Here is a 25,881-nt window from a genome sequence, read left to right as displayed (position 1 = left end):
TGCCTCTTTGTATGGATTGAATACTGGCAAGTTTTGAATCTTACAGCAAAGACAAACTTGACACTTGTGACTCTCTCTGTGAGGGGAAAAAATGCAATCACTTTCAGGGTTAAATGTCACAAAGAGATTCGTCAATTATCTCCTAAGATGCAAAGACCTCCAAGAGGACCAGCACTACAGATCTGCAGGTAGTTAATTCTCAATCCTATGAAACATTTGTAAACAGAACCACTGAGAGATGTTTAGAAAGTAAACCTGAGAAATTGCAAAAGCATATCCATGTAGAGTTTAAAACTCAAATTTGTTAATATGAAAATGGGAGGAGCCAGAGAGACAAAAAGCTGAAATCCAAGCTAAAAAAAGTGCAGAGCTTGTAAATCTTTAAAGGTAGAAATCTTTAGATTGATTACACTACAATATATTCTTCTAATTTGAAATTAAATCAGATTACAATGAATGATGGATGTTGCTTTGAAAGCTACATTAGGAATGAAGTACAAAATACCAAAATACTTTTTTACAGCCAAAATCTTATGACAAACTTGTGTTGAATTCATCAACATCATAATTTTGGGAATGAAAAACTGAAATGCAAATTCCAGCTGTATTTCTCTGCCAAATCCATATTTGGAGTTCCTACTTGGAGTTGCATGGAAGAAAAAAGCAGGGATGAGATTAAGTTTTATAATTAAATTCAACCATTAAGCTTCTTTTTAACTTCTGCACATCTAAATGCAAATTTGCATGCTTTTTTGTATGCATTCTCAGAACTGAAATGACTATGGAAGTGAGTACTCACAGAAGTACAAGGTTTGACAAAACACGGAGAGAGTTTAATTTTATTTTTATAGTTTCACTCCTGTCCTGGGATCTTTCTCCTAAGGACTTGCTTTTGTTGTGGTCTTTTACAGCTCGTTTCTTTCTATAACTAAATTTAAGGAGGGATAAATAAACCAGAAAACCTCTTAGATGGACTTGGGACACAGCTGGATAAAAGCTTAAGAGAGAATTTGAAAATGAACTTTTCCAAATGTTTAAATTTTATCACAGACATATTTTCATCTTCAGGGGCTGCTACAAACAACTCAAGTAAACAGCAAGCACCACACCCTTCACTGAATGGCTCAGTTTGGGATTTCTGTTACTTTTAAACTCACAGCTGCTAATTAAAAGTCATCACACCTCAGACTGGTACAGCCCAAACAGCAAAAAGTCTTTTTTTTCCACGACACTCCTTCCTTTGGCTACTCCTTCCCCTGTTGGCTACTTGTCCTTGAGCATGCTCCATCCAGGTCACCACCACAGAGGACAGAGGCTTGAAGAGGGCACTGCAAAGCCTCCAACCCCAGGCATCCTCTGAGAGCAGGGAATGGATCCAGCTGAAGCTGGCACTCATGGGGAGGTGGCTCATCTCATCACCAGTGGACAAGAATCCCCCATCACACACTTCCAAACCAGTCACAGCAATTCTCACACCGGGAGCAGGCTGGGCAGCTCTTGTTAATTTGCTTCCTGCCCACATTCAGAGATAGTAACTGATAGTAACACTAGTTCAAAAGTAGTTCAAAACACTAGTTCAAAGATAGTAACACTAGTTCAAAATATTTCTGTGTGTGCCACAGTGCCACTAGAGTAACTCCTAGTTATAAATTGTGCAGGAATCCTGCACAAGAGCACAATAATCCTGGTGAGGCACCAAGTGCCTCACACACACAATAGTCCTGAAGATGGCACCAAGTGACCTATCCAAAGCCAACCCCTTTGGGATCCCATTGAGGTATGGGAAATAATATTATTATCTCACATAGTAGCCTTGGAAGGATATTTCATTTTTCTGTTATTCAATCTAAACCTCCCCTGGAGCAACTTAACATTTCCTCTCATTCTGTCACTCATGGCCAGGAGCTGAGCCCCACCTGGCTCCTTTCAGGGAGTTGTAGAGAGCAGTGAGGTTCCCCCTGAACCTCCTTTTCTCCAGGCTGAGCCCCCCCAGCTCCCTCAGCCCCTCCTCATCAGACTGATGCTCCAGACCCTTCCTGTTGTGTCACACACAGAGGTAAAGAGTTGACACCATTCATGCTCAACCTTAGGTCACCAATGAGTTTTCAAGAAAACAGGTTGATGCAGACCTTCGCAGCTTCTATTTCTCAATGCTTGCCAATAATCAATTTTTTTTTTGGTCTATGATCGATTCTAGCCTTGGAGTAAATACCTAGGCACTATGCTTGCAACAGCACAGAGATTGTTCAGAAACTATTGCTTAACATCCCAAATTAATTGGAAAATCACTTGCATCTTGTTTTACTTTTCAGCAAATTAAGCCTTCTGTCCCCAAACCTGTTACTTGTGTACCACTGAGGGAAATCTGAAAGTGTTTTGCAATGTGAAAAGTATATATATGTGTGTGGAAAGTATACATAAAAATATATATATGTATACTTTCCACACATATATATATATATAAATGTTGGAAGTGTATATAAATATTAAAAAAAAAAAAAAAAAATCTCGTCCTAATCCCCCCCCCAAAGTTTTGCTACTTCCTAGTTTTTATAAAGATTACTGGCATCAATCCTCACTCCTCCAATGAATCTAGTAAGTCTAAAGAAGTCTAAAGTCTTCCTAGACGGGGTATTTCACCCAACTGGCTTGAGAAGAATCAGACCCATAAAGTTTACAAAGATTCAGGAAATACAATGCAATAAATCAATTTTCTAACTACTACTATGGAAAGAAGAAAATATTTCATATAGTAAGGCTGATAGAACGAATACAGAATGGATTCAGAAATAAACCTGATAAAAAGAAATCTAGAATGCATTTCTTTGTAATATAATTCCATTTGTAACAGCTTTTTGTCTTGCTAAAAATGCAGACTATTAAGGTGTCACCTGTAAGAAAAATACCAGTTTAGTCCTTTTTGCAGTAGTGCCAAAAATTCTGTTCTGATTATAAATATTTTGCTATGTGTAAAGAGTTGTTCTGGGGCCATGTGGCTCCTTTTGAAATACATGTGAACCCTGACGCTGTTTAAAACCAAATGAATCTACAACATCTATCACAGTCTATCTAAAAGCAGGGATGCAAGAGCCTAGATGTCCTCTGTATTGACAGAAATGCTTGTTTATATACTAGGAATGCCTTTTTATGACTAACTGTTATCTTGCAAACCACTACTAAAAAAGAAAATTTTGTCTCCAAAGGCAAAACCCACAGAGTACTCAGTCATCCCAAAGTCTGTCTTATCGTTTCCTGATCAATCTAGAACACATAGATTTGCAGTCAAATGTTCCTGGCTTTTAATTCCTCCTCCCTTTTCTAAAATGGTATCTTGCTGTAAATTCTAGGTAACAAACAGGAATCAATATTTTATTTCCTAAAAACCCTCTCATCAAAGACATATTTATCTCCCTTGTCTCAATAGGCTGGAAAACAAAACAAAACAAAACCAACAAAAAACATTCACACAATAATTGATCACTGCATCATAGATATAAAAGTCTATTTTTGGCTTACAGTGTTTTGTAGATAATTTCCAAAGAAAACATCCAATTGTACCATTCATTCTCTGACACCAGGACTGAGACAAAGGGGAAGATAAAATAATCAGTTTCCTCTGAGCACTGACTGAGCACTGACAGTGTTTAGTGTCCTGGGAGATGTGAGGCTATACCACTATTCAATATGCAGACCCACTCTGTGGATTTCTTGCAGTTACAGGTACCAGGGGCTGCTATCAATAAGAAAATCTCTGTGGACAGGAAACCTGAATTCTAAAAGCACCAGAATCTTTGAGAGAACACTGAGGGTTTAACCTTCACATGGTGAAAAACACAGTATGGAACTAAAGAGATGCTATAAAATCCTCTAGTAATACACACGGCCTGCTGTTGGGAAGATGTTCATGAGGGGGAAAAAGGTCAGTGCCAAAATGATGGGCAGTGAGAGCTGCAAGAGGTTTGGCACCCAGTGTGGGCTTCTAGTCCCTTCTGTTGCCATGAAAGCCTTGCCTGAGTCCTCCACAGCCACTGTGACAAATCTTTCCTTCTTTGTGTCCCCACCCTATATTGGTCAGAGTTGTGCTGAGTCCTTTTACAGACTGAAACGCCTTTTGACTTCCTGCTAGGTGTTCCTACAGAGAAAATCTGCTGCACTTGCTCAAGGAGCACAAGACCCCGAGGATGGAGTCTATGGAAGGCAAGAGCATCCCACAGAAACCTAACTAACCCCAGTTCATACGGAGTGTAACACAGAACATGGACTGCAGCTGCAGTCTGCCCTCAGGAATGAGGAAGGACACTTCCCAAGGACCAGAGGTGACAGAAGGAACTGGGCAGGCTCTGCCACAGTGACTAAAACACAGTCAGTGTGTGAGGACCCACCTGCAAGGACAGGAAAGCTGCAGTTGAAGGAATAAGTGATTTGAAATGCTTTCCATTCCCCTTATACCTTACTCTGGCTGCTTTGAATTCTTCCCATTTTTCCCATTTACCAAGTTTTTAGTTGGTATCACAATGGTACATAGTATTTCCCCACCTTTCAATGCTTTGAGGGGTTCATGGTTGAAACAGATTCACCTTGGACACCTGGCTGGCACAGGGAGCTGCCCCTGGCCACCAGCCCCTGTGACATCCCCTCCTGCTGGGCATGCCTTAGGTACCTGCTGGGCAGCATTTGGTGGTCAGCACCTGCCTGCAGCCTTGGCAGGCTGGAGCAGAGCCTCTGAGGCACTTCTGAGTTTTACACCTACAAGCAGCTGGGTGAACCGACAGGAAAACAGGGAGCATCTCAACAAAGCCTGCTCCTTGCAAGGAAGTTCTTCAGCACAGATGAAGGGAAAAAAGAATATGTCATGGCACTATTAGTTTTTTTCACAACATCTCACTTCCTGATTAAAAGCAGCTCTAGCCATGATGAACAGGACAGGCACTAACTACTCTGCAAAACAAAATGTTCTGTGGCAGTATCCAGCAGAAAATTACAGGAAAATTGATATAAAATACAGGAGCTGAAAGCCTCTGATTATCATTTGGTATCTCTCCTGAAGCACACCGGGAGAGGGGCTGCCTGGCCATGCCCAGTGCCTTGCACCAGCTGGGCCCATTGTCCTGGGCTCAGAGCTGGGACTGTCACCTGCCTCCTGTCACTGGGCACTTGGTGCAGGCTGAGCTCCTCACACGGGCAATTAGCGAGGCTCAGCCCTCATGGGAGAACCTGTTAAGCTGCAGCGATGTTTATTTTCCCTTTCAAGCCTCTTAGTAAGAAGCAGTGTGAAGCAAAAGAGGTTTTGAGAAATGAATGAAGGAAATCTCTGCTATGAATTAAATCTGGGGTCTTTTTCTCCCCATCTTACATATTAAAACCAATAGAAAACCTTGCAAAGTGACTTGTTTTCCTCTAAGCTTGCAGTTATGCATAGAACTTCTAAGAAATGAAAGTTGCAGCAAAATTATCAGAACAGCTCTGTTTTAGGCCTAAACTAAAAGTAAATATATATTCTACATGTATAAAAACATAAGATCTGTAATCCCATTACAATACCTACATTGAATTCAGTAGATGCACCACAATATTTACTGCAGTACAGAGAAATGAGATGAGTTCTTTATTTTGGCCACACATCAGTTTTTAAAGTGAAATAGAAAAAAAAAAGGGTGAAATAAATTATTTAATGTTCATTCATCTTCTCTATTACAATTCTGTCACAGTGCCCTAGCATGGGAATATACAAATTCTGCACATTTTGTGAGAGTGGTAATGAGAATGCACTCTGCCTCTGAAATATTTTTAGTTTAAATGATAGATATGAAAGTTACTCAAAAATCAGCTAGCAATCAGCTGTTGTGATAATAATTGGAACTGAAATGTAGTTTGGTGTTAGGGAAAAATGGTGTATTGGGACTTGTCATTTGAACAAGCGTCTTCATGTTCAAGAATTTTTCAGTTCACTGGAACCCTCTACAACACCACAAACCAAAAATCCCCATCCCAACTCCCCTCACCCAAATACCATTTGCCATTTTTACAGTTTATTTGCATCACATAAGGAATGAAGTATTAATAAACAGACCTAAGCTGTGCAAGGAAGGAAGGTTCTACGTGTCCTGCTACAAGGTAAACTTCAGTGAAATACAATTGAAATTCTAATTTATGAATGCAAGGCTTAACAACATGCTTCCAACAGTGAAACTAGTAAGATTCCCTCCTCTCCCATCTCTCTCTTTTACAAACATATCCTTGTAAAGGGACACAAATTGCCAGAAGAGGAAACAACAGGAGGGAAAAGACCCTCCACAGCCAACAAAACAGCAGAGAATAATGGAAGAGGTCTCCCACTTATACTGGCACATTTGTTTAAAATAAACTTTTGCCAAGGTTTATTACACATCCCTTAGCCAAAATTCAAAACAACTTCCCTTAGCACTGCCAGTACGTTTACTGAATCACATGACTGAGAAAGGAAGAAAGCCAATTCCAACTGTTCTTCCTATGGCACAGACAAATCTGAGACTGGAATAAACGAGGCACCAGGCAATCAGCTGTTCACATTAGAGAAGAAACTCACACTTGTGGTGTAGGCGGCCTCGGGGTCATCCTCCAGCACCCGTGACAAACCAAAATCTGAGACTTTGCACATGAGGTTGCTGTTGACCAGGATGTTCCTTGCTGCCAGGTCCCGGTGCACGTAGCCCATGTCCGACAGGTACTTCATGCCAGAGGCAATGCCCCGCAGCATTCCAACCAGCTGGATCACTGTGAAGTGCCCATCGTGCTTCTGCAAGGGAACAAACAACACAGCTACTTCCCATTTGTTTCATCCCAGTGATACGAACCACAGCTCTTATTTTAAAATACTTTTGTCACCCATCCAGCAAAGCTGCCCGCTCACAAGCTTGTTTTTTCAAGGATTTAAGTTGCTTGGCAGTGCATCCCATCACATCTCTCATTGTGCAGCTTATCCCCCTTTCCTCCACATTTTCACACATTTCACAATCTTCCTACTGACAACATTTAATTGCTTTCATACTTGGTTTTACTATGAACATTTTCTCCCAGCACTATTTTTAGTACAAGAATAAGAAAGGACACAAAACTCTTCAGCTATTATTCCATGGCCTCAGGAAACAAAGAACCCTCTATTGTCTCAGCTTTGATTGTCTGCATTGAGGTAATGCTGTTACCTCACTTTTATAGTTTTTTTGTTAAAAAAAAAAAGAAACAATCCCCAAATAACTTGAAAAATGTTTGGGGAGCTTTAGCTCATGCTGTTTGTGCATCTAAAACCTAATCTCTGAAGACTAGATTAAAAAGGAGATTTGGGATGGAATTATGTAGCTTTGCCAAAACCTTCCAGGCTCATTAAGGTTAAGCTTAGACCCATGAATGCATTAAATTGCTTAGCACCTTCTGAAATCCATTGGAGTTGAACACATAAATAAGAGTTTTGCCATCAACTGTGCTTGCCCAGCTGGTCAGCCTTGCTGGGCCTCAGTTTCTCCATCTGCAGCATCAAAGTTAACACTTATTTATGTCCTGCATCAGACCGCTCCTGAATTATGTGGCAGTGCAGAATAGGAATGTGATTGCAGCCTGTTTGCCTTGTTTAGGCTGCCCTATCTACCACTCACAGCAGGTTGCTTGCAGGAGTATTTTTGTGACCTCAACTGGCAGACATTTAGCTTCTCATGGATTATTCAGTGACCCAGGCTTTTCATGTTAGCAGGAGCAGCTAAGCAAAAACAACTCCTGCAAACAAGTAAACTTTCCATTTTCTCTTTCAACACTTTCAGCACTGGGCTACAGACAAATAGCAAATTCTGATCAGTATTCAGAACACTTCTATTGCTTAGCTCATACATTTAAGCGAGATGATTTTTATAGCGGAGAAGCTTATAGGAAGTTCAGCAGATCCATTCGATTCAGCAAAGCAACAGGCTGAACTATGCTTAGCTTTATCCCTGGTCAGCAAAGTATTTCAGCATTCCCATAATGATTCAATGATTTAGGGCCTACAACCAGCTAGTCAGGATATAAACATTTAAAGACTAGGACAAAAATCAGAAAGAAAATGGAAAAAGGAAGATACCATCACACCTTGTCAGCTAGGAGACCTCACTGCTTTGTACTTCTCAGCAACACTTGTATTTAAGGAGCCATGCCAAACACCACAGCCACCTCCCAAGAAAGCACATTTAATGACACTTCTTTGAAACCAGCTATTTACAACTGATTTAGAGCAATTTTTTCCCCTTGAATATGTCAGTGTCTTATGTCAGACCTTATGTAAAGCTCTTCTGTCTCTAACATCTCCACACTGAAGTGGAAGCAGCTCTCTCCAAGCAATCAAGCCACACTCTCCCTCATTGTCACCATCAAGGCCACCTCTGAGCAGCTGGGTCTGCAGGGGACACTCAGCTGAGGGTCAAGACACAATTGTACTGAGTCCCAAACCACTAGGGACAGATGTTTTAAATAAACTCATTCCATCCAGCAATTAGGCAAAGGAAGACAAAAGATTATATTCTTAAGTATTTTAAGCTGCTTCCTGTAAAGAAAGGACAGGAATACTGGCCAATGTTTTTGCAATGAGGCCACGTGAGATTTCTGGGTTTGCCTTTTATTTGATAATTCTAATTGTTCAGTTGATTAAAAAATTAAGAAGCTGGCTGCCAACAGTTAATACCCTTCACACTTACCATGTATGGGTTACTTTTTTCAGCTAACTGTAGAATTACAATTTGGAACAAAATGCCAGCACCTGACTTTTGCAAACGACCATTCAAGCCCTCCTCTCCCCCCCCAACAGAGTACCAAACTAAACTAACCCCTCAAACCTCTAGATTTTACTTCCTCTTTTAGCTCCATTTTTTCAGCAAACCTCAGAGTCATCCACAGCACCTCCCTTAACCTTTTGTCTTCTTGGATTGCAAGCATTCTTTCCTTCCTTTTTTAATTTCTGCTCTTTCAAATCTAGACCATGCTTGGCTGATTCTTCATAAAACATAACCTTTTGTCTGCTCTTTCCAAGTCTCAGTACTTGCCTTACCAGGCAAGTTTAAAACAATCTCATGCTTTTGCCATTCTCTCATCCTTATTTCAAGTTTTTTTGGGCTTCTGCCTTGACACAAAAAGTTAAAGCTTCTTATCTTCACTGTTAAAGAAATGACAGACCTGCTAACGTACCAGCTGCAATTTTATTCTGTCCTCCTTCTCCCTCTGTGTATTTCTCAGAATCCTCTATTGCATCTGTTCTCCTCTCTCTTTTCTCAGGCTTGGTTTTATATTTTTTCACTGCCAGCCGCCTTGCAGTTGGACCAACTACATTTTTACTGTCAGCAGAAGAGTCTTTTCTCAATCAAGTCTCTTTGTAATCGCTTCTGCTTCAGTTTCCATGCCAGCTGTATCTCCTTACAATCTATAAACTGTTATCTTTCAACACATCAAAAAAAATTTTTTGATGTAAGCTGATCTGGATACAGGCTATGAGTTATATTTAACCTTTGGAAAATTCAACTAGGTTGATGAAATTAAGGCAGGTAGAATATGGCCTCGTATTTTCAGCATTTTTAAGCCCCCAGGTACAATCCTTTGGCAACTTTCCACTATCTTATTTCATTCACTTCGTATAAAGGGAAATAAAGCACTCATGTGACTGATAGGATGGTTGTTACTCAGGGCTTTATTCTGATTCCCATAGTTTAGATTTGAAATATGTTTTTGATAGGATTCCCACTGGGCTGTTAAGGGTGTTAATCAATACTGGCAGCAATTCAGACCTCAGTGGACTCACCACATTTATCCTATCATCCCATTAAATTTTAATCAAGCATTGATGGCTTTGCTAAATAAACTTTTCTCAACAGCTGGGTATAGATGCAATATCTGAGTAGTTGCTCTTGCATTTGTGCAGCCCTTAAAAATGCCCTGAAAAATGATTTTTATTCAGCTACAGTTTCCTTTTGAAGACCTTATGTAAGTGAAATATTCTCCTGGTGTTACAGACCTTTCAAGAGCACTAACATATAATGGGCTGCTGAAGAGGTTCAGTCACCGTAGGGGAGGAAGGAGGACACCCAGATTTTCTGTCATTGCATTTTGCCCTCCAGTTTTCAGCTCCAGTGGCCAGTTTGGTGCTTTTCAACAAGCCCATGGAATTTTTCTTCTTCAGAGGTTTTTTTCCATTTCACTCCCCAGTAATCTTTTGGAGGTGTGGCCTCTGGATTTTTCTGTATTGTGTTTCTGGAGTTCCATCTATTCCCAAACCCGCTTATTTATTTGCCAAATGAATCAGAACACTTTTAGGCCTTTATCCTCTGTGCAGGATTTGCTACAGGTCTAAAAATTTTACAGCAGATTATTTAGAACTCATTTTAGATGGAGAACAGCACTGAAAATAGCGTGTCTGTGTCTAACTTAGATCATATTCACCACTGACAGTTCCTGCTGGTCACTGGGTGAAAGATGCAGTTTTTGCTATGCATTTATTGTTATAGTTTCACTGTAACAAAGTAAATGGTAGAACTTTGTTAAGATAAATCTCCCAAAATTCAAGTTGCAGCTTGGTACTTCTTGGAAGTGTAACTCATGCTTCAAACTATCATGTGTGTCACACTAGAGTTTATATTTTTGGTACTAAATGAGGTCAGTTGATAATTTCTTCTTCATTCAACTGTCGACAGAGTTCCATGGAGACTTTCTTATTAATACATTCCATTAATTCAATTAAATGTAATTACTTTAGTTCGTTTTAAATGCTAATGAGTGATCCTACACAGACTTAAGAAGAGCCCTACCCCATTCTTCTTTCCATCCAAATTCCATTCCCTCCAAACAGGATGTAGCCAGTACAGCAGAAACTTCATGAAGACCACATTTCTCTGGCTGCTCACAAGGATCTCATGTGAGAGAGTTTTACAGCCTCACTGAAGCCAAAGTTTACAAGACCAACTGCTTCTCCCCCAGCCACAAAGCCTGAGCCCTGCTACAAAAGGAAACCAGATCTGTTTGACAGAATTAGTTCTTGACAAATCCCTGTTGGCTAACACTTATCTCGCTGTTGTCTTTAAGATGCTTAGACTTTGTTCGATAATTTGTTCCAGAAATCTTACAGCAGTTGACATTAAGCTGACTGGCCTGTAATTTCTTGGCTTCTTTTTACCTCTCTTTCAAAAGACATTCAAAATACCCTCATTTAAAAGATCCTGGCTCTGTTCTGATCTTCTGATTTCTCATTCTTGACAAATTCACAAAGAGCACACTGAGAGAGTCCACATTTCTTTTCAAATTCTTTTTGCCTTCAAATACAAGACAATCTGTAAAAACTTCTTGTTGCTCGGTACTAAGAATATCTATGGTATTTAATGTCTAAGTGAGAATATCGACATATTAAAAGTGCCCAGCATTTCCAAATGAACTTCTCAGAGCAGGATCAGAAATGATGTTTATACATCATTTAGGAGGGTAAAGCATTTATTGAGAACAAATGCTGGCTCTGTAGCATCAGTGACAGCTTCTCAGTGCAATTGGATTATCACTTAAATACGGATTGCTTACAATTTCATTGTTAAGGGAATGCATTCTTTCAAATTCACTTTTTAATTGCTCAATCTGATTTTGGTTTTAAAAAAATGGTATCAACAGTTTCCAGGTTTCCAGCCCAGGTTTTCTCTTTTACAGACTGATTTCTGAAAGCAAACTGCAGCCTTTATCCTGCCAGGAAAGGTACGTGCTTCCAATAAATTAAAGTGCACATGAATGCTGCATTGGAAAGCAAAAGAGGGAATATTAGTTATGAGCTCCAATAGCGTCGCTTTTCTGAATGCTGATAAATAATAACAGGAGCCATTAAACTTGGAAAAGGCCACCTGGCTTCTCCTCCCCACAGCTTACTCTGTCAACTGGGGCCATGTTAGATGGATATACAACACACACTTTACAACACTGTTTTGTAGAATTTGCTGCAAGTGTTCATTTTTGTCTTCTCTCCCTTTCCCCCAAACTTGCTAAATGTGTCTGCCACAGCATCTAAACTGTAGCTGAAAAAAGGGGGAGTGTAATGGCAAAGCTGCTCTGAGAGCAACTTCATAACGATTACTGCAAGAAAGAGCAATATATCACAATATTTTCTCCATCTAGTAACACTTATCTTAGCCTCTGCTAGGCCAACCTCGAGGGATTAAAACCTGGAGCTGAATTCCAGGGTTTCATTTGCTGTACAGTCTGCTGCAGTTGGTGCTCTAAGGCAATTAAGCACATTTCTTATAGACTATTCGAAAGGAAAAAAAAAAAAAAAAAAAAGTGTGGCAGCATTTTCACTTACTATGCTAATCTAACTTTTTTCCCACAAGTATTTTAATTTTCTGAAGTGAATGGAAATATATCAGCACCAGCTTTTGAGTAGGAAGAGGAGAATTACAATGGCAAATAGCAACAATGAAGAAAGCAAGGTGGTGCTGTGATTACCCCAGGTAAATACATCCCTTCATTTTACAGCTCTGAAATTCATAAAACTGGGGAAGACTGGAGCATCTTTCAAACCTAAATACCTCTGATATTTAGATACCTCAATATCTATTCAGCACACCTTGGACACTGAGCAGGAACAAAGCTCTGGTAGTCTGCAGCTGCAGAAAAATAATGAAAGAAATTCAGTATTTTGGTGATATTCTTTGGTTCATTTTAGTGATTCTGTGTAGCCAACCACAAACCTCCTCCAAAAGGCAGCTTCCAGGCATGCTCCTTTTCCATGTTCTGATCCATGTCCGTACTGCCTGATGCATCAGGAGGTGAGCACAGACCACAGCCAGCACAGAGCTCTCCAGGGATCATTCTTCCCAAGAAGCCACCTCACCTCCTAATCACCCTGTTCCTTTCCATGTGATGCTAAACCCAATTATTTTAGCCAAGAATGACCCCTTAAATGCAGCTGTAAAAACCAAAAGGTGAGATTTTAATCTGGATAGCCCCATGAATCTGTGAGGCACAGGCTTAGAGAGTGGGCTGAGTGGGGGACGATGTGTCAGGGTGAGAAGACCAACCTTGGGGAAAGGACTTTTGTAGGAATTATTGCAATCATCTCACAGGCTTGGGTCCAACAGCCATCTCCAACCCACAGCAGGGCAAGCTGCCAAACTGCTTGCTAAAAAGGTTTTGTGGGTTTTCAGCTTTTTCTCTCTAGTTTGTGGTTATGATGCATCTCTCCTGGTTGTCTTTCTTGTCTCTTCTGCAGCCTGCATCCACAAGCCTGAGCAAACACATCTGACTGCAACTGCCCTGTCTAATCACTAACATCTTTCTATCAATACAGAGAGCTGCCCTTGCAGCCCTTCTTGCCATTATTGTTTGCCTCATATGCCTGCAGAATAAGTGATCGCTGAGATCTCCAGGACACAGACAGGTGACTAAGACATAACAACAGCCCCATCCAAAGTCTGTGAGAAGCTGGTAACAGGAAATTTTACCTGGGTCTCCTCAATTCCCAAGGGTTAGCTACTTTCTTTCCAAGCACAGATTTCCTCTGTCTGGAAGCTGTTGGTGTAATGCTGGAAGAGGCTTCTTGCCCCTAAGGAAATTCTTATCTGGAAACCCACATCCTTTTTCAGAGAAATCTCTCCAAGTCTTACCAGAAATAAAGCCACAAGAACCTCATTTCTGGTCAGACAACTGTCTCATTGATGGCAAATTTCAGGTATACTTTTGTGGGATGATTAACCTACATGTCTCAATCTTATATGATAAAAAAACCTCCCAAACAACATTACAAAAAACTGAATTTCATCTGCTGTAAATGCATTTTATATCATTGCGAAAATAATGCAGCATTTCTGAGGAAAACTCAGTGTCAAGTGTATCCAGCAATTTAGGATGTCTGATGATGCACAATCACTGAAATTAATTACCATCATCTTACAAAATTGGTTCTAATTAGCTGATGCCTTCCCACTAGAATATCTCTGAAGCAGCTTCATATTGCAAATCCATGCCAATGTTTTTTACCCAAAAGCTCAAAGTTAGCAGCCTGCAAAGAGGATACTTTGTGTGGTGAGGAAGACATAGCTGAGCTTGCTGTTAAATCCACACAAACAGCAGAAAGTGGACACTGCTATAAAGCAAGGAAGGAAGGGGCTGTTAAGATTTTAGGGGTGGAGGAAGGCTTCTGATTTGTGGCACATCCCGTGCTGGCATGAAAGCAAATATCCCACCGTGGCTGTGAGGAGGGTGATGGCAAATGGAATTCTTCCTCTGGAATACCCTCACACGGTTCACCACAGAATCTCCCTTTGAATTTGTAAGACTGACCCATTTTTGCAGGCTTTTGGAGAAAGATAGATGGAGGGATGTGCTGGGGAATTTTTACTGGTTGTGGGGAAATATTTCTTATGGTGAGAAATGGACTTTTTTCCCCTCTGTGTAAAAACACTTTGCACTGAAACAATTGATTCCTTTAAATAATAAGAAAGACAGACTATGTGATAAGCCCTTCCAAATCCCACAACATTTGTTATAGTCATTGAATGCCTTTCATTAGGATTGCTAAAGATAAAGCCTCTGCTTCTTTGTATTGTCACAAAAGCTTTTAAAAATGTGAACTTATATCTGCAGGAAACAACTATTATTAATGAAGCAGCTGGATTTCTTTTAGAATAGGTTACTTTGCAGCCATTTGCTCTGCTAATTATAAACAGAAATGCTGACATGTATCTCCAGTGCTTTGGGATGTTGAATATTATCTAAAGTACATTTAAAAAGCATTTTAGAAGAATAACCCATATCTGAAGTGTGAATTGAAGCTGTAAAATAATATACATGAAAAACAGCTGCAGAAATTATTAACTCAGATTTCCCCCCAGCAGTTCTGCTTCCAAATATATCCAATGCAATGTGAGAAGCATTGCTCCACAGCAACATCATAATTCTGCTGATGCCACTTTCTATTAAAGTATCCTAATAAGTAGTAACTGTTCTGATACATGAATGCATGTGAAATAAACCTGGAATATAGATATCATGCCAGAGCAGTTCAGAGAAAGGTAATTCACTCTCATTAATTATTTCAGGACTTGGTTCTATTCTCTTCTATGAAATTCTCCACACACACACACACACACACAGGGAACAATGTTTCAGGCCCAGACAAATCTTCCTGGGGCACTGCTGAAAAATTGCAGAGCAATGAAGCTGCAGGTACTCAAATCAGAGGCAGTTGCTGTTCTGCAGATGGATAGAGATGAGCCAGAAAGGAAAGGGGAGAAATTTTTAAAAACTACCCAGTGTCCAAGACATGCATGAGATCAAATGCTCCGTAAAAGTAATCTGATTTGGAGAAATCAGCAAATTCTCATGGGAAACTGCTGGAATGTTTCTGACAACGTAACAGATATCTGTTAAATGTTTTGACAATGGAAAATAAAATATTATTTGGGAGAGTCGGTGAGGAGGACAACAAAGAAATGTCAGAGAAAAATTACTATGGAACAATCAAACCCAAAAGCTAAAGAGAATCAAGGTCTAGAGTATCTGTGACAGTGGCTCTGCTGTACTCTCAGGGCTGTATCCTTTGCTCCAAAAACTCTTCTCTTGTGGCTTCCCCTCACCCCAACAGGTACTGCCTGCATGACTTTCTGAAGTGTTGGCTGCTTTTCCCTCCTGCTTATTCATTTTTTTCTCTAACCAGTTCCTTCTTCCTGCTGCCAAAGAAGAGACTTCAATCACCATCACCAGGATTTTCACGCTGGTATTTCCACAGCTCCCCAGTGAACGTCTCTCCTTTGGGATACCCTTTCAAACAAGTTCCCAAACCCACAGGCCCCTGACTTCCCACAAGGCCAGATTTACCATTCTGCAGGATGCAAATGGAAAGGCAATGGGGCTGCTGAGGGCTGGTGTTCACTTCTTAAGACAAATCTGAAATACTTTACATTAAAATTATTCACACAGGGTCTTAGGTCAGTGGGTCTCTGGGGGAGTTGTGTTAAACAAGAGATTATTTTAGGGTAAGTTAAGCTTGCAGAGTGGAGGGTCATTGTTTCCTTATTCATTTATAAAAAGAATGAAATACAATTTTGCCAGCATATTACTCACATTTTCCGTAGCCCTTCTTTAATGTTTACTGAGGACCTTTGGGGGTTAATTAATGCCAGGACATTTCACCCATGAACTGTTTTCTAATTCAATTTGTTAAATGCAAGTAGCCATAAATATTATAAATCAATTACTGAGTATATTCTATGCTTCACCAACCAAAAAAATCATAACAGAGTATTTTTGAAGGTGATTGGGAAAAATGAACCACTTCCATAATGCCAGGCATTTAGGCTTCAATTTATCTTTTCTTTCACAAAAACACAATTTGAAATACATTTTGCTAAATACAGGAACTACTTTTGTAGAAGAAATCAATTATATTCTGAAGTTTGAATCTTCTTTTTTTCCAGCCATGCTCAAATGTATTACTGTAGCTCAGGAACGTACCCTGGGGAAAAGGCTTCTATTCTTCACTAAAAATCCATGAATAACATTATGTAGAAATTAATTTGTGATAAATGATTTAAAATCTTAACCTAGAATGGTTTCTGATTCAAAATGTCATCAGAAAATGGCACCTCACCCGCAGGAAGGAGTCAAGGGATCCATTCTCCATGTATTCAACTACAATCATTACTGGTCTGCCTGCAAAACAGCAAAGAGACACATTAGGATTATGGACATATTATGGGGCTTTTACAGTTCTAGCTGTTCTGCAGAGTTTATTCACAGTAGCTGAATATATAAAATATTTCCAAAATTCTCTTTTATATCATAAACACTATTCCCTGTGTCACTCCCTAAGAATTATTTTCTGTGCTGGGCCAATATTTTTCAAGCCCAGAGAAGACTCTTTCCTTTTTTTTTTTTCTCTCTTCTGCTCAAATTATGTTGGTGATTTTTTTGGATGAGGGATGAGAAACAAACACAGGCTGACAAAGCATGGAAGGGCATTTTGATTGTTCCAGCACAATTGTCCATTTCTGCTTAGTTTGGTTATTATCTGCTCAGTGGAAGTGTTTATTAAACTGTCCACAATGTCCAACAGGCCACAGGCAGGTAGTTCTCCTGAGCTGTTACAGTTAACCTTCCATCTAAAAAAGTGAATGATCCATTTCTGTGTTTGCTGACCAGAGTTTTATATTCCTGGTGATGCCCGTTCTCAGAGCCTAGTCTGGTCTTTCTGTAGTTCCTATCAATATTCCCTCATTTCCTCTAATAAAATTTGTGATTATTTCTGTACTGACTCTCATGTTCACATCTTCAATGGATAAAACACTTAGTGTTGTCACAATACTACAATTTTTTTTTGTGTGTGTGTGTGTGTGAAAATTCCCAGATGCCTTGATAGTCTTTTTGGATAGTCCAAAATAACCAGAATAACTAGCTTCTTTCTTTTTAATTGAATATTTAGTCTCAGCTGCTGATGTGCATCTGCCACCAAATCAATGATATTCATCTGCACCCATTGGTTATACCCTGGTTTTGCGTTATAAACTTAAAAATACATCACTTTTAAGCTCTTAGAGATCAGAGTGTTTTAAAAATTCATGTTTCCTTTAGTTCAGTTTGCTAACAATGACTGGTTGAACAGCCCACTCTCTTTGGTTTCAAGCACATGAATGCCCCAGATCCCCTTACCTTTATAATTTCCTTACTGTCACAGGGCTGACACCTCCACATGAAAGGAAAATCCTATCATCTAGAGAAGTAAACAAACTGCAGCCTGATGCTAGAGAATCTTACACAATGCAAAACCCTCTTGAGCAAATAGTAATTTCTGAATTGATGCAGGCAATAGCATTTTTCAACAAATACAGATGTGAAGCTGGCTTTCAGATGGCATATTTGGTCAGGTAGAAGTTACCCAGAAATGTCTCTTTCTGTGCAAATCAACAACTCAAACACCAGTATGGAAAATTTGCATTTGAAGGGAAGGAGAAGTGGAGCTTTAAAACAGCACCCCTGGTTTCCTGTGGGTAGTCCTTTGGCACCCTACACTTTCCAGAAGCTGTAATGTTCTTTAGAGGATCACATGCTCTCGTTGCAGGTTTTCTGCTCCTTAGATTCATTAATCCTTCAACACAAATTATTTTCATACTTGCTAAACAGAACTATTAATTCTTCTATGTTCTCTCACAAAATACTCCTCCCTCCCTCCAAAAAACCCCCACCTCTACTTCCTTTTGCTCAGACCTTATGCTCCTAAGTTAAAGCAACTGTGAAATATATTTATATGCATTAATCTGTGGATTTAAAGAAGAGATTTTGCTTTTTTTCCACTGGACAATGAGGTTTTAAACCACTCAACTTGGATGACTTGAAATGACATGTTTTAGCACCAAACCAGCTCTTCCAAGTGACAGCACAGGAATGGCACTAAATACATTAAAAAAAAGCAGAATTTTCCTTCTAACAGGTTGCTGTATATCAGAAAATCAGCATATCATCAATAAATTTAGACACTTAGGCTGAGAGCTTCCCACTGACTCTGTCTGTATCACTTGTCATGCTACCTAAATTTCAAATGAAATTGAGGTGAGATTGTGTCAAGACACCACAATGTGTCATGGCACCATGAAAATAAACCTGGCTCCATCACTTGATTATCTCAAGCAAAAATCTTTAATCTGGACACAAACCTAAATTCTCAAATAATCCGTTCTTCAGTGTGACAGCACTTGATAAAAGCCACCTGATTTTGGCTGCAAGTTTAAAGTATCTCTGGAGCTATTTATGTATTCCAAGCCAGACTGTGACAGTGACATTTTTAGTCAGCACAGTATTTGTCTTTGGAGCACCTGTGGATTAAAAATGTCTCAGCTGCTCTTAGGGTGGCTTCAAGATACAGTAACAAACTCTGGTACACAGCAGAATCCACTGGGAACTTCTATCAGCAGCGTGGCAACACTGCCTCTATTGCCAGAATGTTATCCTTTAGACAGTAGTGAAATTTGAGTCCAGAAAAACTTGTATGTGCTGGACCCCTGCACAACACAAAACACTGCTTTGGTTTTAAAGGGGACTACAAAACTGACCTTACAAATAATACTGGGAGATTTCTAAATGAGTGCAGTGTTTGCATCTCAATACATTTTCAAAAAGCCTATTATTTAGATTATGAAAATTCATGTTGTTCTCATGGTACTTAAGAATTCTTCATCCTCTAAACAAGAACAGGAAGGAGTAAATGGGAGAGGAGCAGAGAAGTCTTGAGACAGAGGAGCAATCTTTGATTACTTTATCAGGGGGTAGGCTAATGCAATGCTGGAAGCATTGAATTATTTTCTCAGGATTGCTTACAGCACAAAAGATGAAGAATAAACAGGTTTAAGGAGAAATATCAGCAGGATACAGATGGCAGGGAAGGTGCTCCTGGGGAGGGAGTGACAATGACCTCCATGGATGGCTGCAGCTGCTGGGACAGGAACACACCCCATCTCCAGCCCAAGGGATTGCCCAGTTCAGGGAAGTGTTTCCACACGGATACAGGAACAGGTATGAGAGAAGGATCTGAAGAACTGAGTCAATTGTATAGTCAAGAGCCACACAAGAAAAGGAATGGGAAAAGGAAACTGGAAAAGTGTCAGCTTAGGGTTTGGCAAGGAGCTAAAAACTGTGGGTGTTGCTGGAGGAGAGCACACAGCTTCCGGTTTGAACTGGGGGAGGATGGAATAAAAATGTTTGAAGATGGGTTCAGTGATCAAATCAGTCAAACAAATCAGGCTTGCAGCAGTTTTTGATACTTTGCACTGCTGGAGTGGGGAGTACTGTGAGAAAAGACTTTTTGAAGCAGAGGAAATTATGGAGTGTCCTGAGGCAATAGGTTTGAACCCTAAATACGGATTTTACACACTACACATATCACATTTACAATTTGCAGCACATTATAACAGAGGTATCATTTTACTACATAGTTAAGATAACAACATGAAATAATAACTGCATTTATACATATACATATATATATATATATACACATAACACACACATCCCCACATTCTCTGATCTCAGATTTTTTGTGAAAGCATAAATATTCCCGCCCCAGACACACGGGGGATATTGTCTAAAGCAGTTTTCCCTCCTTGCACTTGGAGTAACTGTGGCTCAGGGAGATCTATTCCAGAGTTCCAGCACCTCAGAAAGCCACACTGAACCCACAAGAGCAGTACTGGGGCTTGGCATGATGCAGGAAAAGGACAGCAATTTAATTGATCACAACTGAGATGAATCTACAGAAGGTGCAGAGGCTGTTCACTGTTTTGAGGCAATTCCCACCTTGTGACAAGAGGCTGACTGCTCCTGACAACTTTCCCTAAGAAAGTTCTTCCCTGGAGTTCTCCCACTCAGCTCTACTGCAGTGCCACTCAGAGAAAGCCAGCAAAAACTACAAACAACCTGTATTGATGTCATACCACTTCAGAATATGCTGCAATTTTGTATTTTCCATTGATCAATCTGCTTGGCATTTTTTTATATAAGCAAAAAAACAAAACAAAACAAAAAAAAAAACAAAACAAAAACAAAAAACCCCCAAACAAACAAAAAACCCCCCATACATTGCAAAATAATGTAAAATACTGATTAAATCTGAAATTCACACTGTATATATTTTTAGTTCTCTATTTTTTTCCACAACACAAGATTTTGATAGCATGCAATTTAATTGAGTGCCAGAGTGATGAATAAGGAGGAGAATCTGAAGTGTCATATCAATGACAAAATATTCAGCTTGTTGTCTCCTGTTGTCATTTTAAATAATGCAGCAAAGCCTCCTTTAATGAATGTTTTATGTAAGATTAATCCTCCAGAAAGAACAGTTAGCACATGTTCCTTTTCTACAGACTTAAAATGAAATCTCTAATACCAATTATGGGATAGATTTGTTAACATAAACACATGATACTCATTCTTTCACTTTAAACAGCACAGGTTGGCAGCTGTTCCCTGGTTCATATTAGAAAATATTGCTCCAGCCCTTTTGCAGATCAGAATCCAGGTGGCTCAGGAAATCACCTCCCTATCGGGCATCTTTTCATTCCAAAGCCACGTTCTGCTGTTGGATGCCCAGGGATTTATCTCCTGTTAAAGCCAGAGGGATAGGACAGCCCCAAACCCAGGGGCAGCCCCTCAGTGAGGGCTGTGCCTTCCCCACTCCCCCAGCACTCAGAGCATCCCAGGGGGATGCCCAGGCTTTGGGAGGCACTCCTGGAGCTCACCTCTGCTCCTTTCATTACACACCCTTCCAATCTGAGAGCCGCTGGCCACAGCACTGCAGCTGCTCCTCTCCTCCCATGACTAAAAATGCATTTGTATGCACCACAAAGAATTCATTGCAGGGAATATTTTTTTTTTTAAATAAACCAAAATGGGTAGAGGAAAAAAGAAAGAAAACTAAAGATTATGAAAAAAAACCCATTAAAAATAATTCCGCCACTTTGCGTTTTTGGTTTTGTATTGTTAGCCCACCTCAGTTCACATGAAGGCAATGTGAATTTTACTGCAAGCCATTGCACTTGAATTATTGACTCACATTGCAGAAGGCCCCTGGCTAACACCTGTGTCCAAACAGCCTCAAAAAATAGAAGCTGCAGTTCCAAAGTCCTTTTTGAGAGTTTAGAAGCCAGAGTTTGCAAACAGGATGGGATTACATATTTGCATCCTGCTGCCACAGGAAACCACACAGATATTAGTTATTTATCTTGCTGCAAGAGCACTTTGGATTTTGTCATGTCTATATAGCAAATATCATTAGGTAAGTTAGTTTAGTCAGGGGAAGATACTTCTGCAAAATCAATTAATAACAATTTAAAACACATGAATGACCACAAGACATTGCTAAATGTTAGTAAGGTCTGGCCACACAGCCATCACTGCTACCTGATGATTTACTGTATCCACATAATCTGAAAATATTTCATAACACCACATAAACCCACTCTCTGAGCTGTTTTCCTGTAATTGTAATTATACATTATTAAATTAAATAATGTAATTGTACATTATTAAATGCTTTTCCATTCACTACCCTGTGACCCACTGGCAAGAATGTATGTCTGTTGGTGTATTTTGGAAGCCAGGAAAAGTCTGTATGTATATTTATAAAATACCTTCTCAAGCCTTCTGGCCCTCCCCTCGTGTTGCAGGCAGCACTGCACGTGGCTCCCTTGGTTCCTCACATCACAAAGGGAGAATTGTGCTTTAGACAAGAGAAATTTGAGCAGTCCTGCTGCTCCTGCAAGCCCTAATCCACACCAATCCTCCCCTGTGCCTACAGAAGATATTCTGGAAGATTTTGAGGAAAGGAAAGTGGAACTATAAAAAGAAAGCAGGTATGTAGCTTCCATTATTTATTTTTTGATCCTTATCTTTCCATGAGAGAAGCAAGTGGAATGCAGGAGAGGGTAAAACCAGAAGAAATGGGTTTTTTTTGTCACTACTTGGGGGTTGGGTAGGTGAGAGAGAAATAATGGCTAAGATTATATTATAGAAATAGAAGAACTGGCATTTTTGCTTTAGCACTGAAGTGAAGAATAAGAAAAAAAAATCAGAACAGAAAATGCATTCTGTTCAGATTCCGTTTAAAAGAGAGACTTTTGCCCAGCTGGATTAACCAAAATAATTCACCTCAGTTATTTTGTAACTGAAATTCAGCATATTTCACTTAATCTAATTACATCTCACCCTGCAGCTCCTCAGAGTTTATACCAATCCACATCCTCCTGTGGAAAGGGCAAGGGATGTTCTTTGGTTCAGAATTAGACCACAGAGTCTGACTGCATCAATGATCACTCACCCTGCTGACCCCAGAGCACGTAAAGGAATTTAAACAATGTGAAATCTCTGCACTGGGGGCTTCTGCACTTCATATCCAACCTGCCACAACTCACAACAAGTTCTTAGGGAACACAAGAAGCAAATCCTACTTAATCTCTGTTGTGAATTTACCTATTATCAGAGAGGCATTATATTTAGAAGCTGTATGCTACAAATGCAAAGCTGTAAGGTACAATGTAAATTTGAAAAGGAGCAGAATTAAAAAAAAAAGCGTACATAAGGTTACAATGAAACAGGTTTTTGTGCTTTCATAAGCATAATAACATGGTTAAGGTATTATTTCAATCCTATTCTAAAATGTCATTTGTTGTTTATTTGATATTATGCCTAACTGAGAAGTTTATAAGATTCTGACATGACTTTAGGATATCTTTGTGTATTTTTCCATTTACTGTTTGAGCCATTTTTCTTCATTTCCCTTTAGTCTACATAAAGACTAAACATCTGAGTTACCACTGAGCTATAAAAACTCATGATCCACCACTCTTCCTTTATGAGCAAGGCATCATTGCTCATGTGCAGAAGTAGTGGAGGTCACACATCCACACTCCTGAAGGTTCTGAAACCCACAGAGGAGCCTTTGGTGTGGGCTGCTAAACCCAAAATTAAGAAAGCAAAACATCATGAGTCAGGGCTCCAACAAGTACATGATGCCCTGGACTTAACATTGTGGTATTTTTGTGATCTCCTGGAGTTCTACATAATTTCCCTTTGAGGGTTTTTTCCTTTCAGAACATGAAGACATACACTGTCAAGCTTCTCCCTCCAACTCTGATTCTAACTGTGTGTCACAGACAGGTGATGTGACTCTGTACAGGGTTGGCTAGTCTTCCCCACCTGCACAAGCCACCTAAAAAGGCTTTTTAAATGCTACTGTAAAATTCAGATTTGGGCAGATTATTTCCCATACTCAGTATTTGGGCCTGGGAATGCTCCTTCAGCAAGTTGAATTTGGTGAAGGCACACAGCCTTCCCACCTAAAACAGACCAGAATGATTTAGTCATTATTCAAGTCAGCTGTTTCTCCTGCCTCCCATCTCACAAAAATGAACCAGTTCCGATTATGCTTTTACATTCACTGTTTTATCATTGCCAAAAAAGGGAGTTCAGTTTTCCCTTAATCTTGAAACAAAGAAAATCTGTGTGCATCTCATTTCCAAATCTACTTCTGTGTGTATCTGTCAGGCTCCTCCTGCTCTCCTCTTCACATCTTTCTGCTTCTCTTAGTAAGGAACAACTTGCTTCAACTAACACGCTTGTAACAATAAATTTCCACATTTTCTGTACCACATATGCAAATACTTTTTTACTGAACTTCTAGGATTTAAATGTTTTGAATTGTTTACCATGACCACCTGAGCATAAAATGAGATATTTAGCAAGGGTGAAGAATGAAAACCTCTTTTTATCATGTCCTACACTCAGAGCTTAATCCCAGTTCTACAGTTCAATCAGCACAAAATATGTTTCTTTCAGTATTAATGCTACTTGTTGTTCATCCTTCTTTTGGTTCTGAAGTAATCCCTGCCTGTCTAAAGGGAAAGTCCATCTACATTTGAACTTCTGTTCTCAGAAGATATATGCCATTATGTATTAGTTATAGGGTTTATAAGCTAAACATTCCAGTGGAACAGCACTGAGGCTGGAAAGAATAAACTGGAAGAGCCATTTGGCTCAGGTATCTCAGGAAATGCATATGCAATAGAAGAATCAATTTGTTAGTCACTGGGAAAGGATTAGCAATTTTCATTTAACAAATATAGATGTGTAAGTGATGGAATGGAAAGTAAAGAAAAATGCTTTAACTGGGGGGTCAAAAAAGTTACTTTTCTCATTATTGGAGTACTATAATCATAGCTGAATTCACTATGTACAATTGCTCCTTGATGGTTCTTGTTGAGTAATTTTGTTCAATAAGTGTCTGTCAATACAATTTGCTTTCAAATGTCAGTCTATGCAATATCAAGAATAATGGGCTCACTCAGGTGCACTTGGAAATTGTAATAAAATATTAATTTTGGGCAAAAGAAAACTGATAATCATCTAGTTTAGTGCTCTACAATTCTGCCTGAGTTTTTTGAGGAGCTCTGTGGAATAAGTGTGAACACTGTGTGTTAGACAAAGAGCCATAAATAAGTAGGCAGTAAAACACTGAAGAGTGAATATCCTCTGCAGAATGTGCTTTTTGTTGAAGAGGAGTCCAGGACAGCAGTGAGCAAACCATCACTTCCAATTTCTGGAAAGTAAGTGCATTAATTTCTTGCATGCAATATATTTTCTGAGGTTCATGAAGGTGGGTTGTTTCATCAAGCCAAATTTCTTTGCTTCTATTTTTCCTACAAAGCCAAGGAGCTGGGACAATCAACCCTTGCAAATTAAATGGCAGGGAATAACTGATGGTCATACGTCATTAAAAAAGTCACGTCAGAATACCTTCCCAGAAGCTTCAGAGAGGGGCTCTGTGAGTGGAACAGGGGACAATGGTCCAGCTGCTGACCACTTGGGGAGATGATATTCACAAAGAGGAGCTCATGGCAAGAATGATTTTGATGGTTCTCCCACCTCTCCTGCTAATGCAGTTTAAATGCTGAGCTGTCTGAAGAAGAAGTTTGGCTGACAGAGCCTTTCCATGGCTGCTCATAGCCTGGCACCCACCTCTATTTCTTCTTGACAGAAAAACTCAGTGAAGGAGTTTAGCTTGAAAGGAACAGTAGGAGAGGTAAATAACTCTTCATTATTTGCTTTCCCTCTTCTCCTTTCCAGCTCAGCAAGCTGTGCAATCTCTGGCTCTTCAGAGATTCAAAGACAGCGGCGCACCGTGAAGTTCCTGCCTGCAACTTGTGCCAGGCAGCACGGGCAGGCATTTACACAACAAACCCTTCACAGTCACTTCAATCAGCTGAGAGTGCCCCCAAAGTGGAGCAAAGAGCAGGGTTTAGTTTGGAACAGCTGGAATGTGAAGAGGGAGATGCAGCTCTGCAGTTTATAATTTGGGTTTTCACAGTGTGTGTGTGTGACACA

The 25,881-nt window shown here is 39.8% G+C and overlaps 1 protein-coding gene across 2 annotated transcripts in view; it reads right to left on the bottom strand.

Annotated features, from left to right (window-relative positions):
- Positions 1 to 25,881, bottom strand: part of EPHA6 (EPH receptor A6) — a 366,464-nt gene that overhangs the window by 34,602 nt on the left and 305,981 nt on the right. For both annotated transcript variants that reach the window (XM_066340828.1, XM_066340827.1), the window contains 2 exons: positions 16,607 to 16,668; positions 6,566 to 6,775 (listed from right to left, as the gene is read on the bottom strand). In XM_066340828.1, coding sequence (XP_066196925.1) covers positions 6,566 to 6,775; positions 16,607 to 16,668 — 272 coding nt within the window. The remainder of the gene's footprint in view (positions 1 to 6,565; positions 6,776 to 16,606; positions 16,669 to 25,881) is intronic.

This window comes from Sylvia atricapilla, chromosome 2 (genome assembly GCF_009819655.1).
Source record: "Sylvia atricapilla isolate bSylAtr1 chromosome 2, bSylAtr1.pri, whole genome shotgun sequence".
Classification (NCBI taxonomy): Eukaryota; Metazoa; Chordata; class Aves; order Passeriformes; family Sylviidae; genus Sylvia; species Sylvia atricapilla.
Note: the sequence above shows the minus strand (reverse complement) of the source record. Positions and strands in the feature narration are given on the sequence as shown.